Source organism: Anguilla rostrata, chromosome 12, assembly GCF_018555375.3.
Source record: "Anguilla rostrata isolate EN2019 chromosome 12, ASM1855537v3, whole genome shotgun sequence".
In the NCBI taxonomy this organism is placed as follows: domain Eukaryota; kingdom Metazoa; phylum Chordata; class Actinopteri; order Anguilliformes; family Anguillidae; genus Anguilla; species Anguilla rostrata.
The window spans coordinates 17,926,272-17,942,878 of record NC_057944.1 but is presented as its reverse complement, the minus strand read 5'-3'; the positions used below and the strand labels follow the sequence as shown (position 1 = coordinate 17,942,878).

Here is a 16,607-nt window from a genome sequence, read left to right as displayed (position 1 = left end):
TGTCCGCAGAGACCAGGGTTCAATTCTCAGCAGCTGTACTTCCGGCTTGGTCAGACGTTCCTACAAACACAATTGCCAGTGTTCGCAGGTGGGAAGCCGGTGAGGGTATGAGTCCTGATCGTTGCATTAGTGACTCCTATTGGTTGGTCGGGCCGCCTGTTCAGCAGGGAGGGGATCTGGGGGAGATAGCGTGAACCTCCGCACATGTTACGCTCTCCCAGTGAAACTCCTCGCTGTCAGGTGAAAAGAAGCGGCTGGTGACTCCACATGTATCGGAGGAGGCATGTGGTAGTCTACACCCTCCCCAGACCAATGTCACCAGATGAATGTGTAAGCAGTAGTGATGCACAAATGGGTTAGTTGATAGTCTGCCTTTCATAGAAATCAAATCATATCTAGCTTGCATAAAGTTAGCCATTTCTCAATCGACAATAATCAGTTTAAATGGTTATCTTTATTGCAAATGACAAATCAAAGATGTTTAAGTTTGAACATTTATATTTGGCATGAATACAGTTTTAATTAAATATCATTTTGTGTCTACCATGCTCCAGCTCGAGACCAGTTGCCTGCTGCATGGGATGCACATTCCAGCCATTCCTGAGGTACACTGTACTTGCAGATAACATTGCTGCTTACTGGTTATGAGCTACTTTCCCCCTTAGTGGCAGTAGGTACCTTAATTTTGGTTAGTGCATGCTTATGTGGAGTGTTTTTCCTATTATGCATGGAAAATAGTGCCAACACCAACAAAGTGATTCATATTTTTGTCTGTCCACAGCTTGAGATTTGTAGTTTGCCATTTATAGTTTTGCTATATTTTGCTATTAACATAAGAAGTTGTTTCTCCATGCTAGCACCATATTTTAGCAAGCTATGCAATAACAGAAAGGCCCGTAATACATACATGGCATGGCCAAAAGTGTGTGGACACCTAACATCCAACATCTCATCCAACCATCCAGTTGGTCCACCCTTTGCTACTATAACAACCTCCACTTTTCAGGGAAGGCTTTATACTAGATGATGGGAGCATTGCTGCAGGGATTTGCTTCCATTCAGCCCAAAGAGCTTTAGTGATTTTGCATACTGATTTGGTGATTAGGCCTGGCTTGCAATTGACATTCTAATTGATCCCAAATGTGATGGATTGAGTTTAAGGTCAGGGCTCTGTGCAGGCCAGTCAATATCTTCCACACCACTCTTGACAAAAATATTTTATATAGACCTCGCTATGTGCCCACGGGCATTGTCATGCTGAAACAGGAAAGGACCTTCCCCAAACTGTTTTGGAAGCACAGAATCGTCTAGAAGGTGATTGTATGCTGTAGCATTAAGATTCAAATTTTAATTTGCCTTCACTGTAATTAAGGTGCCTTGTGCAAAGCATGAAAAACAGCCCCAGTCAAAGGGGTGTCCAGATATTTAGCATAATTTTGTTCTTAATTTAGCAAGCTATGTAATACCATAAAGGCCTGTAAAATATAGAGTTTTCATTTATTTGTCTAGTGGCTGGTGTAAAAAAAGCATCTGCCTAGCTTGCTAACTGCCTTAGCTAATTCATTTGATATTTGGTAATAAATACAGGGCTGCCAACTCTCACAGTCAAAGCAAATGACCATGGTCTTATGCCAGTCCTCTGATTTCTCACAATGGAAAATCCATCTCCAAATTACAATTTTCCAGAGCCGTTGTATGAGACAATCCTGATAACGGTCCGCAGTCGCAAGGTCCGCCCATCTGTGATTGCAACCTCCTTACCCACCTGGTCCATGATTGCAAACGTCACCCCACACCCCCATTCTCCCCACCAGCAAGCCTGATAAATGGCTACTTGGTGCTGTTTAGTTTCACTATCTAGCTACCACAAGTATAATTAATCATCTATTGTTTGCCTCCTCAAATACAGTAAATACAGCCCCATTACCTCTGTAGTGAGCCTACACCTACCTAAACCTGCCTCTTGGTCAGGTTTGTTCTGAACAATGGAGTTCAACAACCAATCAGAATTATGTATGCCTACTGAGCTCAACTTAGTGAAATTTCATAAACACGACAATGGTTTGGAAATAAAAGATCTATATTTATTGGCTATGATAATGAATAAGCTAATTGAAAAAAAAAATAATTTGCATAATATGAGACAATAATATACAATTAGTAAGAAACCCTTGTGGTTCGATACGATAGGTCAAGGTCACCATCTGTAAGAAATCAAAACTTGTCACGTCAAGGTCACCAGCTGTAAGAAGCCCCTCCAAACCAAAAAACGGAAGAATCTGATGAAGGATAAAGAAGTGTAGTCTTACCCGGTGCTTTTGGTATGGGATTACATTAGTGTTTATCTAGATTTTAACCTTTCCTTTGTTCTAACAGTTATGCATAGACAAAGGAGACTGCTGTCCGCCAGTAGTTTTTCTCTATATCTATCGCTATCTAACTTGGTAGACGCGGAGATGTCTTTGGCATGAGTAGCCTGCATAAATACAATTGTGTATCTTGCTACGACTCTTGTGTATACTCCCTAAACAGTCCACCAATCAGTCGCAGGGCACACACACACACAATTGACTCCCCATTCACTCGCAAACTCATACGTAGGGACAATTTAGAGTCTCCAGTTAGCCTACCTGTCTTTGGACTGTGGGAGAAAACCCAGCGGAAACCTGCACAGACATGGAGAGAACATGCCAACTCCACACTGAAAGTGAAATGTAATAGCTAATATTCTCAGAAATGTAAATATTCACCTATGATATCATGATAAAATTTTGTATAACTATATGACATGACAGAGAGAATGTGTACCAGTAAGCAAGTTACTTAGAAAGCCTAGCATTTGTATGGTGTGCATGCTCTGTTTACTTTCTGATTTTTTATTTATTTTTTTGTAGTTGTAAGAATCACAGCATGGTGAATGTCTTTGCAGAGCCAGCTGACTTTTCTGTACTTGATCCAGTAATGTTACTGTTTAGTTAACACAAACATAAAAATAGAACATTTGTGCAAATGTTACTATGTGTTCAACCAACATGTTGTCAGAGGATCCTTTCTGGAATGCTAACTCCAGCTCGCACTTAACCCAAAAAGTTCTTGAACATTGCTAGATGAGGCTGCATGTGTGAAAAGAGCTCATAAGAACTATACAGTCCTTTCAAATTCCTTTAAAATATGTTTTATTGTCATATACCAATTTAAATTCACAGTTTGTTCTTCATATGTTCATCCATTATCATGTGTATTGCTAAATAACACCCAGCCCTGAAGATGCAGGACCCTGTTCGCTTAACACAATTATGCGTACATTTATATGCATGCATGGCCTGATTTACAAGTTTTATGCACCCAACTTAAGAAATACACTTACAGATACAGTTTAAAAAACATATTTGAATTATCAGTACTGAGTACAATAACTTTTTATATCACTGCATATTATGACTACAATAAAAAGGTGTATTTTTGGCCACAATAGAATAAGCCAGGTGTAGGTCCAAATAGTAGGTCAAAATAAACCACACAACTAAGCCACAGCATGCTTGGTAAAGTTCTTGAGGATTGCCATCAAGTGAACGCAGGTTTCTGAATTTTCAGTACTCAGTACAAGAACAAGTAGCATAAACCAGGTGTAGGCCCAAAGGGAAGGTCAAAATAAGTCAGCCAACTAAACCACAGCGTGCCTTGTAAAGTTCTTGAGGATTGCCATCAAGTGAACACCGGTTTATGAACATCATTTCTTCTCCATCATTTATATATCTTGGCAACCTTGTAAGGTAAGACATATAAAATTCTTATTTCACAAATTATGACTCTCTGGTCCAGAAACCTACAAAATTATTTTGAGTATATCAGAGACTCAAATTTGTTTTACCCATTATATGTTTTTTTGTATTTTGCTCAGGTCGGAATAATATTATGTAACATTTTGGAAGAAAGATACAGAATAGCAAGCCAAAACTAGATGCTAAAATTGCAAATATTTCCACAGCCACAGTGAACTTTCCAGGTGAGCTGACATAAGCTGGTATAAAAGTGATCCAGACTGCACAGAATATGAGCATGCTGAATGTGATGTACTTGGCTTCATTGAAGTTGTCAGGCAGCTTACGAGCTAGAAAAGCTAAAATAAAGCACAATACAGAGAGGAGCCCAATATAACCCAGCACAGCCCAGAACCCCACTGCTGATCCTACATCACATTCTAGAATGATCTTCTCTTTGTAGTGCTTCATGTTCTTGTTGGGGAACGGAGGGGATATTGTTAACCAAAGCACACAAATAAGGACCTGTATGTGAGTGAAAGCAAGAACACTCAGTCTCTGCTGCAGAGGCCCAAACCACTTCATGACATTACTACCTGGAAGTGTAGCCCTGAAGGCCATTAACACCACTATTGTTTTTCCCAGAACACAAGAGATGCAGAGGACAAAGGTGATCCCAAACGCAGTGTGGCGCAGCATACAGGACCACTCAGAGGGCCGGCCGATGAAGGTAAGAGAGCAAAGGAAACACAGTTTCAATGAAAAGAGCAGCAAGAAGCTCAGCTCTGAGTTGTTGGCTTTCACAATGGGCGTGTCCTTCTTTATAAAGAACAGCACAGCCACAAATGCAGTAATACATGCTCCAAATATAGAAAACATAACAAGCAGGATTCCCATAATTTCGTGAAATGACAGAAATTCGACAACCTTTGAAACACATTGATCTCTTTTAGCATTAGACCAATATTCTTCTGTACACTGAATACAGTTATTCGAATCTGTAAAGAAATAATATCATTATTAGAACCCTCTTACAGCTATGGCTGTACAGTACAATGCAACACAATACAAAGGACAACTTAGAAATGTACTCTATAGACTCGTTAAAGTTAACTACCTGTGACATTACTGATTTCTCCCTCAGCACAGGGCACACAGTCATAGCAGCAGACAGGCCTTCCTCTCTGCACAGCCTTCCGGGTGCCTGGGGGACAGCTCTCACTGCACACTGACCTGGGTTTCTGTACAGCGTTTCAACTCTCAACTCAAAGCACCCATGGACAATGTGACATGTAAGTAGATCATAATAATTATTTGCAATACGTCATATAGATATGAAGCCCAAAAGGGGGCTTTTTAATACTTTGTGAGAGAGGGAGAGATAGATAGACCTTTTGCTGGCTAATATGTACGCAATAGGGTTACTAGCATCTGTCAGGATTTGCAGGGTAGTTAAACTGCCTTCGTGGCTGTCTCCTGGAATGATGACAGAAGCTAGGAAGGAAGTATTTCGATCCAGCTCACAAATATTTCCTTAACATTTTATTCTTTATTCAGCGAAGGATTGTGACATTAAAGTAGGCAGTATGCTTCGTAAGAAGTAGAACTTTTTGAGCAAAAATATGCAATGAGAACAACTGAAGAACAAAAAGACGTCGTGTTGTGTGTTCTCATGGTACAGTGTGCGACGGCCTCCAGGGAGAACTTTTAGAAAATGTCTTTCTAGTTCTCAGACCCCCCCCCTCTCAGCTATTGGTCCAAATATCACATGGTTGGTTACGTCACGGTTGAGAGTTCAGGGGGCAGACTTCACATACTAATGTACGGAGAGTCAACGCCAATCTCTCTTCTGTAGAGATGGGAACTATGTGAGTTCCCGCATGTTTGATGAATGGTGCTACTCGTTTCAGAAAGTCATCAAAACGCCTAGCACACATTCGGAAATAAGAAAAAGTGGATCCCCTCATCTAAACTCCGCATTTGCGGAATGTACAGACAAAACTCTCCATTCTCCCTCCCACTCTGATTTAGAGGGTGAACGTAACATCTCCTTCCCCTTTTTTCTTCTTTTGCATAGCTAGATAAACTAAAGCCACTTTAAACTTTTTGTTTTGTGTTGTGATCTCATGTAGCCCTTCTCTTTATACATCCATGGTGTAGCTGTGAGACGGAGGTCTGGGGGAGATTTCAGCCCCGGTTAATAGCTGCCTCATAATTATTCACGCCCCAGCTGCGTGGAGTGACTTTAAACGGTGCAGTGTTCTCACTCAGTATACCGACAACAGTGTTCGTGGACATGTTCACCAGTGGTTCTCAATCCTGAAGTTCTTTCTTCTTACTGAGTATACTGCCAGCTTTAGTCAACCTAAATGTATCTCAGCACTACTGTCCTTTACCAGTAGTCTATGAGACAGTGATTCATTCAAAATTGAATGACACTGTCATTTGTCAACTGGTGTAGTGGATCAAATATAACTGGCGTAGTCTGTCGAGGAGTTATTGGCAAGGGACGTGTCAGGTTAACTGGCAGATTCTCTCTTGGAGTTGGTGCGCCAGGCGTGTCGAGAATTAACTGGCTCAGTGGATCGAGGATAACTGGTGCAGAGCCTGGCGGAGTGCTGATCAAACAGGGGACCGGGGATTGCCATTCTCTACGAAGCTTGCAAACTTTAGTGGTTACTCACGGTATTGCAGTTTAGCTGGCCTCCGGTGCCAAAAAGAAAATTTCACCATTGGAGTTCATTCAAAAAAGGAATTTATGCTGGCCAAATTAAATTATTTCGGACAATACTTTGAAACTCTAAAATGTATTCACGCCTAACTAATTCCTCTCTAGGCACTGATTCTTTTTCTGAGCCCCACAGACAAAGACATAAGATTTATTTCATTCGAATTTGGTTTGCATGGTTTTAGATCACAGTGCACGCACTTACATACATGGGCACGCCCGTGCCTCCAAATGCCTATTTGAAGTAATAGGCAATTATTAGTTTGCAAATAAGCTTGTGTAACAAATTAGAAATTTAGGTGGGATTGGATCTCTGACCTTGTAGGTCCCATAGGCAAGCGTGTTACACATTTATTTGGTCAGAAATATGTATGTTCAGTTTGCGTGTGTATGGGATGTTTTGATTGGCTGGTGTAGCCAAATGTCCAATGGGGAGATGTATTGTTAGTGGGCCTGGAGTATGTGTGATGATGTAATGGGCAGAAAAAAAAGAAGAAGGAAAAAATTCAAGTTTGGGGCTTTATTGTGCGGACGTGTGAAGTTGTTTGTGAATTCTGTCTGTTGACATGAGGTCAGTGTAGAGAAATTAATGTTTTTAAGGTCTTAGAATCTGTGGTCATTGTGGTTATTTCTGTAGGAAACCCTGAATTGCCAAACCCTCTGTTTTTCGCTAATTGACTCTAGCTTGTCAAACATAGCCTAATAGTTATTTAGTTAGCTAGCGAACCACAACTTGCAGAAATGTTAGAATCCACATTAGGAATGTCCTTGTCACAATGAGTCACTTGTTTTCTTCCATAAAATCCTGTACCTACTCAGCTACTAGATGCAATGTCACAGTTTGTCAGATGACTTTAAAGCTCTCTCGGATCTCGCCCCAGTGGGTTCACTTCATTGTTCTGCGTTTACCAATTTACCCTGATTCTTCATGTTAAGTGTGCAACATCTTCTGCTCCTAATAAACTTCTGGCGAGGCAAAACTTTTAATAAATCTCCCTGCTAAGTTAGCACTACGCTAGACTTACATTTTTAAGTGTTCCCATTATTGAGCAGCAACAATTCTTAATTAGTGGTAAGTTTTAGATTATCCAGTTATCTTGCATTAACTAACTAGGTGCGATATAAATAGAATTATACCTGCCTATGTGTATGGTCTTAAAATGACACTAATGCAGTCTGTTATCCAACTAGACAGCTCACGTTGACATTTAGCTAGTTATCAACTGTTCACTATAGAACTGCGATGCATTTTTGTGACTTTATGAAGGGTTTCTTTAAATTTGTCTAATAAGTCATGAATGGGGTAAGCCAGTATCTCCATAACATTTTGGTGTGATTGTCATATATCCAACCACATTAAGAAGTAGCTAGCTTCATTGCTGCTAGAAGTATTGTGTAGGCTAGTGTAACTTCTGCCTTTATGAAGAGTAACTAGAGAAGCTAAGTTTTTAAATTAGCATACACAGTATGCACAGTATCTTGGCTACTTATGTCAAGGTTAAAAGGGTCATTTCTAATGTGCTTTCCATAGACGACTATGAGTAACATTACCCGTTCCATAATTGATAACTAAACATCAATGTGAGCATGCTAGGTAGCTAACTTGCATTCATGTTGTTTAAAGAACATATACATGGCTATAGCTGTCATACCGTACTTGTACAGCTAGCTAGTTACTTAACATTGGACAATTTAAAACTTACCAGTAATGAAGACCGATCAACAACAGGAATGATCATAATAATGATGACAAACTGAGCACAGCTTAGATTGAATTCTTCATTGAGGCCCTCTGGGTGTAATGGTTTCAAATAAATAAAAAAATCAGTTTACACTCTGCTTGTGGCAGTTTCTGTTCAATAATGCCACATCTCTATGCTTTAATGTAAATCTGTGTGAATAGCAGAAAAGGAGAGGACTGAAACAGGATGATGGGCTTGATCTTAACATCTTGCAAGAAAATAATGAATGTCCATCCCTACACATATCACTCTTAAGTGCAACAATGCATGTTTAGACTGCATGTCTTCCTTACATACTAAGAAACCAAATAACTAACTGTTGAAGTACAGGTTATAAATTGTCTGAATTGTATTCCTTTGAGGTAGCTTAAATATGATCTCACCTAAACCTTTGTGTACCTTGGGTATATGCCATGAGGGCCAACTACCTTATTTGTCTTTACTTTATGTAATTTGTCCAGTACTTCTTCATTCTCTATCTCAATATCTGCTAAGACATTAGGAGTACTGAATATGCATTCCAGTCTATTAGTAACCTCTTTTATAGTTAAACTCAACAAAATAACTTTTGAAGGCATTCGTTTGAAGCAATGCTCCTTCTTCATTGCAGATACGCCTGACATCCTCCTCCACCTTTCTTTTAGTACTACAGTATTGAAATAAACATTTATGATTACTTTTTGCATCTTGGGCAATTTGCCTTTCAAAGAGCAAAATAAGGTGTGCATGCGTAGATGCAATTTTATTGCTTTAGTCTGCACTCTAACAGGCTCTGCACCAGTTATCTTTGATCCACTGATACCTAAAGATGCTAGCTATCTCAACCTATAAATGCATAAGCTGCCCCTCCATGTTAATTGTTCTCCAGTTATAAATGACACTGTGACATTGACCCGGAAGTACATATGTGCTGTTATTTATCGATATTATTTTCTCAGGAGAATGCAAAACTTCTACTAGGGAAAAAAAAATGATATCTCGCAAAAGTGTTTTCTTTTTTTCTGCAACCATGTCCCTTTAGGGCAGTGGTAACCAACCCTGTTCCTGGAGATAAACTGTGTAGGTTTTCACTTCAACCCTAACAAAGCATACGTAATTCCACAGCTAAATGTCCACATTGAGCTGCTAATTAGTAGATTCAGGTGTGCCAAATTAGGGTTGAAATGAAAAACTCCTGAATGGCAGATATCCAGGAACAGAGCTGGTTACCACTGCATTAGGGGCTCTATATATAGCATCAAATACTGGATACATATTATGCTGGACTTTCTACAGTACCATTATAGCCTTCACTCATACATGTTCTCTTTTTGTCCTGCTGTAGTTTTTATGTGTGCTGCTGAACTGTTTGAACTGAACCGTCATACTTAATTATTTATCTCAATCAGTGCTAATAGCTGCATACAGGTATACAGCTGCATGCTGTCATCAGACCACCTTTTCATGTTGTGCATAAACACTTACCTGTTTTTGCCCACCTGCCCAAACCATAGTAACAGGACTCATCACAAACTGCTGCCCAGGTGGTAAAGAGGCATCATAGTAGCCGACCATTTTGAATTCTACTTCACTATCAGGGCCAAGTTGCCAGTTCACCACCTCATATCTGGCCACTGGGTCTCCATTACTGTCAAAGAAGACTTTCTCTCCTGTTCCCAAAGTAAAATTGACTTCTTTCAGAGCCTTAAGTACCTGTAGAGAAACAACCGACAAATACTTACTGAGATAAATACTGAAGTGGATTTTTTCATGAGGATTTTATTAGCTTTGAAGCTAAGAAGGATTCATTTATTTACCTGCCAGGGCTGTGTTTTCATCCTGTTTGCGCAGCCTTGATGGGGAGTACATGCCAATAAACCATGTAGAGAATTAGCAACAGCGTATACTGCTTTGTAAACATTGCTGGAGATTCTCAGCTCTGATACGTCGGTGTATTCATTTTCCAGTTCAGTTAAGCTCTCAGATCCCTTGCAGGGATTCATTTGAGGTAGATTGTTTTCATTTATGAGTGAGCATTGAAACGCATTTTCCCAAAAGTCTATGACAACAGTATTATTTGGGTATTTTGATGGGTGAAGTTTCAACAAAAACTCTTTAAAGCCATTTATTTTGCCTTTGGGGACAGCAAAGCCAATAGACCCTCCCAGTATTCTGAAACTTGTTGGTGTTACTGCACTGCTTGCTGTTATCCAGCCTTCACTGCCAACCATTTGGAGACCTGTAATATTCTGAAGCGTCAGCTGCTCCAGTAACTTGTTCATTTCACCCTGACCAAGAAATGCTACAATTACCTTTGCAGTACCTCTTCTGATAACATCTACAACCTTCAATAATTTATCTGATTCTGTTCTGTAAAATTTCTCAGAATACTCAATGCAGATTCCTTCTTGTTGAGCGGCTTTTATAAACGTGGCCATCCCATTGTTGCCGTAGTCACTGTCACTTCTCACTGCTCCTATCCAGGTCCAGCCAAAGTGCTTCACCAGCTGAGCCAGTGCCCTGCTCTGGTAATAGTCACTGGGAATGGTTCTGAAGAATGTGGGAAATTCTTTTCTGTTGCTCAAGCATGCACAGGTAGCAAAGTGACTGATCTGAAAACAATACAAAAGGTAAAAGTTATAATAACTTTTTTTATATATAAACTCTGAATATGAGTTACTGTTGTTTCCATCAGTATGCTATAATAGTACATCCCATAATAATAATAGTACATCACCACAAATGCCAATTCATTTTTTTTTTACATCGGTTTAATTTCCCCCTAAGGTATAGTGTTTTTCAACCATCATTTTCACACTGTTAAACAAAAAAGGTTAATCTAAGTTAACTATGCTTCTTTGGAATGTCTTTGTGCCTATATATTACAATCACCTGGCAAATGTACTTCATCCAGAGCAACTTACACAAGTGGAATATATTCAAACAGAAAGAGTTCTATTGGGCATTGGCATGTCCGTTTGCAATATCCACCACATTTTAACAATGTAAACATATTAGAAAAAAGCCATTTGTGACAAATACAATGTCAGTAACCTATTTACAAATGTAATCAACAAACTTTTATTATGTTAAAAAAAAGTAACAAGAGCTATTCAATTTTAATTTGCGAGTTAAATGTTATGTACGTTAAAATTATATTTTTATTGCTGATTTAATACTTCCACATTAATGAATCTGGGGATTTCCTGAGTTTTGTAAATTGTTTTGAACATTAATTTTACAACCACAATACACCACAATACACCTATCAAATGCATGAAAACTTTGCTAGGGACTATTGATTCATGATTGCTGGAAGCATGCAGTCACCAAAATAAATTCGTAATATCAGAGAGTTTTTAAACAATGTTTTTTCCTCAAACATTTAACATAAATACGATATTTTTTATTATTGCTATTTTTACTATGCCGTTCACACAACAGAAAACCCCTGGACAGGAGACTTAGAGAATGTTTCTTCTTATGCTACTTTAACTTTTAAATGTCAATAAATTGTGACTTGTTTTCAGTAACTGTAAAACTAAAATAACTCACCACTGGAATTTGAAATAATCCTACTGTTGCAGCAATTGCCATAGTGTTTGTAGATACTGAGTCTCCAATGATGGCCTGAACTACTGCTGGTGTGGAGCATGATGTGTCGGTCAGTGTTTCCTCATAACCGTTCATCAGAGCCATGGCTGATTGTATAGAAAATGCTGCAGAGATACAGGTGTCATATATTTTATATCCAAGAGATACTCCTGGGAGGAGGTCAGTTCTGTTGTTTATTTCTTCAATGGCGAAGATCATCGTCTGGGCCACCCGGAATTCTCTGAAGTTAACTCTAGAAATGACACATTATGTGGATTGTTTGTTTTAATTATCATTGTAATGTTAATAATAATTTTAACGTCATATTTTACACTGTCATTTGGCACTATTTGAAAAGTCATTCATCATGTATTTACAAAGCAGGCAAACCTAATGTAGGGTAACATTGACTAAATTCAATAGCTTACATGTTTCACGTTATTGATATTACCCTTAGGATTGTTGGTATCACACACAACATTATCATCAAAGTGCCACCAATATAAACAACTCTTACAGGTTAACCTTACCGAGAGCATCTCAGTGGTTCTGGTTTGGCTTCAAATTTGATAGTTGTGTCCAAAGGAATATGGTGCATGGAGAAGACCCCACCGATGTTGATGTCTCCATGTTGATAGAAGCTGGGCTTGGCTGCCCTCCCCAGTATTCTGCATGGTGGAGTCTGTGCTGCAGCCCAGAGGACTGTTAGTGCCAGCAGAATGATCTGCAGTGCCATCCCACTGCACATCTCAGATCCAGCACTGCTGTGTACCAGGTTTAAATACAGCAGTTTTAATTCTCCATCGTTCTGTGATTCCCAAGGGCATGACTGAGTCCCAGAATAAGCAGGCTGAGGAAAATTGCAAAAGCAGCCGAGGCAACAGAAAAAGTAATTCACAATTTGAAGACACTGCAAACTTTGTCAACTCTTTTAAGTTTAGTTATCTAATGTGGAGGGAAGTGTAGTGTTGTCTACCAAAATAATGTTTGGGCGTTGAGGCTTATTTGGTATTACTAATTGACACATATTTTGAAATTCCTATGTCTAGCCTGTGCTTGACACAAAGAAATGGCTCAGAATCAGTGGGGCCTTTTATTTTTATTTGACGGCAGTATTATAACCCTGATGGAAAGACAGCACTCATTTTCATTTAATCACTGAGCACTGTAGTATATTTATTTAGACATAGCTATTGATGGTATTTCTTCCATTGCCAACCATGTTATTCACAGGAACAATGTTGTATGAATTATCAATATTAGAACTGTTCCTGTGTATTTATTTATTTTACACCTTCCCCTGTTGTCTTTTGTGGAAAATGTTATTATCCTGTAGTTTTATTTGCATTATTCCCAGAGAAAAATCCAGAGACTGTAAAAAATATTGACAAAGCTACTGTGACGTCACCCATTGACTCTCCGTGGGTCTCTAAAACACGTTTTGAAGCTCAATGGCGGGCGCGGCCATTTTCTCGATTTGGAGCCAAAACCATAGAGTTAAGCGGTCTTGTGATTTTTACAATTTGATTGACAGTCCGGTGCGGAAAAGCCCCTCAACCTGAACGAGGCTAGCTGACTGTCTGCCGTTATGTTTTAAAATATATTATCAGATGTTTACGGAGTTTAATTTCCATCCGTGACTGTACTGTGTCATGTAATCACGTTATATGTATGACATTAAAAATACAATTAGGCTATGTTCAGTTATCTTCAATGTATGTTTCTCAGCAAAACGAATATGCTTAGCTAGCATATCAGCTTGCCAGTGAGCTAGGTAGGCTGTCCGTGGTTAGCTCACGCGTTAGCAATATGAACCACAGGGGAAGAACACTGACTACACTGATGGTCAATCAATCGGAGATGTGTAGGCTACTGGTGATTTGACTAGGCAAATTTTCGTATAACTGTCTGGTAGATCTGCTGTTAACCGAGCAAGTTATCGTCGTAGGTTTTCGCCAGTCAGATAATGAGCCTGCTACTACTAGCTACTGCATCGCCGTTTGTGGTGTTCACTTGCTGGGTGACGCTAGCTGACCGATCGTTCGCAAATCACTTTCTACCGAACAAAAATTAACACTCAGCGGTGATTAACAAATCTACCAAGTATTTTAATAACTGATCTGCAGGCGTGTAAATATGACAACGCACTTTGTACGGCAAGTTTTCCACCTGGTGCATGAAGACAAAAATAATGTAGCCTACTTTGAATTTATAATTATTATTAGGCTATTATTTTTTTCTTGTAAATCATCAAAACCAATGGAGAAAAGCCAATATACGCAAGGAGCACCCAGAACCGATTCGGAGAACCACTGTCTTAAATGCCTAGCTTGTCGGTCTCTTAAATGCTAAAAACATGTTCCTTTCTAAATGCCAAGATGGTTAATTTCGTTAAATTCTGTGTGTGTGATTTCATCGTGTGTTGTATATTCAGCAAATGAACCTTGAAACTCTTAATTCGCTTCGTGAAACTGAAAAAGTGTTTATCCCAAAATCGGGATTATAGTAGCTTTGTCACATGCGTGAAGCATGGCCCACGTAGACATTTACGGAATGTACACGACTGACAAGCCGCCAAACACGTCTGACAGATTGAATGTTTGCCGGTTAAGGTTAGCTAGCTAGTCAAATGGCTTGGTAGCCGAAGTTGCGAACTGTTTTAGCACAGGCTACTACTGGACTACCAAATATAGCAAGCTGATTACGCTTTCTGCCAAGTAATTATTTGGTTAAGTAGGCTAAAGGAAATAGTAAAAATGACTCGGATACCGAAAAATTTAAGAGGAGGATTATTTTATGGTCGTCTAGAGCAGCTGTAAATAGCACACGCCATAATGAAATCACCATGAAATGGGATGCCTGCATTTTCAGACTTAGCACAGGCGGACCGTAGCCGGAGCCGCAATGGCAAGGCCAAGAAGCGCCACCGCCCACCCCAGTGACCATAGACTGTAGCCCCTACTGTAGCTGAGTCCTCCGCAGTAATCCGGAAGTGACGCAAGCTGTACCTCATTGGTCCAGAACAAATATTGGCACTGTGCCCAAATGACGCAATAAATCACAAAATCGACCCATGGACAGTCATAAGACCAATAAAATACACCTATTATGACTATTTGTTCTTGTGAGAAAAAATTATTGACTTTGTATTTTGATCGCATTTGTACCGTAGACTTACATGGAAACCGGATATGAAAACACCTATACTGGAGCCATCCGTAGTGGCGCTAGTGAGCAACCAGGAACTACAACACCAGGAAATGAGCTTCAAAAACGAAGTCTGGTTTTGGCCGCTTGGAAAAATCTAAAGATAATGTTTAACAACAAGGGTCGCAGTGTCATATTTTGAATACTTTATGTTTTCAATTCTGCTACCACAGAGTGAATGCGTAAGGCGGCGATAATGAGACAAAGCTTTTGGTTACGCTGAGCTATAAAACGCTATTCCAAAAGTAAAATTAGATGTATTATACATCATTAGAAAGCTTATTCTGTCACCCATTGAATAAATTAATTGCCAATCAAGCCAGGTTGTATTATAAAGGGCGACAACACTGTAAACAGCATGTGTGGTATTACCCACAGCTATTTTGGGGGCGTTACAAATGAGTGTATATTTCACAAACGGATTGTCCAAGACTATATGACCACTCATTTTCGAAAGGGACATCTCTACGCGTAAAACCAATGGTAGGGTTGTATATTTTTCCATGTTTAATCCCAGATATTGACGGTAAAATGACATGGTATAATTTTAGAAAAATTCCTCTTGTCTATTTCAGTGTTCAGTGAGCAACATTTTTCACAGCTGTACAGGCATACCTTCGGCTATTGTGGCTTTATTTTGTTGCTAAGACGGAATATGACTTTTTTGTGGTAAAAGAATATTTTCATGTATGCCCAAATGACACTATTGTCTAGTGTGTCATGCGTGGGGGGTGTAGTTACAGATGAGACTGCAGGGAGCGGGTGCTCGTTAAATGGACAACCAGCAACACGACAATGGTGGCTCTAAAAAACTCTGTCTTGAGTTTGTGTTTTCAACTCATAATATGGTTGCAGGAGCACAGAATGTCTGAATTGAGCAATCTAGGCAAGCCGGGGTGCCGACCACTAGGGGTATTGCGCAAAGGGGTTAACCAGGTGAGCCAGTGCCCTACTCTGTTTATAGTCACTGGGAATGGTTCTGAAGAATGTTGGGAATTATTTTCTGTTGCTACATTTGAAATATTGTGATATTACTTTTAGGCCATATAACCCACCACTAATTTGATGTGCCCTTCTCTACGTAGGATGCCACATTCAAAGATTTAATATAGATATTCCATTATGTAACAATAGGGGTCAATTAACTGGAATCAATGAGTCAACTCCAGTGACTCTCAACGATGGAATTGAAGTCGACTCGAGTCATACATCACCATCACTAATGGTAATGTAATGCTACAGATAATTTGTTTCTTGCAGAAACAACTACTGTCTGACTACTACAGACCAATGTCCATAGTCTGAGGAACATATTGCATGTTTTAGCTGAGTGTATACAGTGCTGAAATGAAAGCTAAAAGTAGGCTAGACACAAGGCGAAGTCCCTCACCTGAGTCCCGTCTATAAATACCATTGCTCAAATTTTGAACTTGCAACTTGCCAGTTCTTCTCAAACACCTGTGTCTCATTCTCGGCACTTGTACTGAAAAGATTAAGGTGTGTTTACGCACAGGGCTTGCCAAATGCAGGTATAATTCGACAGTGGCATGTAACTCCATCACTCTGAGCGAGAAACCACTCATCCTCCAACAAGCA

At 39.5% G+C, this 16,607-nt stretch overlaps 1 protein-coding gene across 1 annotated transcript; it reads right to left on the bottom strand.

Moving 5' to 3' along the window:
* Positions 1-3,298: 3,298 nt before the first annotated feature.
* Positions 3,299-12,758, bottom strand: LOC135236727 (extracellular calcium-sensing receptor-like). Its single transcript, XM_064303223.1, has 6 exons — positions 12,335-12,758; positions 11,766-12,057; positions 10,028-10,822; positions 9,696-9,923; positions 4,879-5,002; positions 3,299-4,759 (listed from the first exon to the last, which is right to left on the bottom strand). Exons 1-6 carry the CDS (start codon positions 12,550-12,552, stop codon positions 3,849-3,851), a joined length of 2,568 nt encoding a protein of 855 aa, XP_064159293.1. The 5' UTR covers positions 12,553-12,758; the 3' UTR covers positions 3,299-3,848.
* Between the last annotated feature and the right edge of the window lie 3,849 nt (positions 12,759-16,607).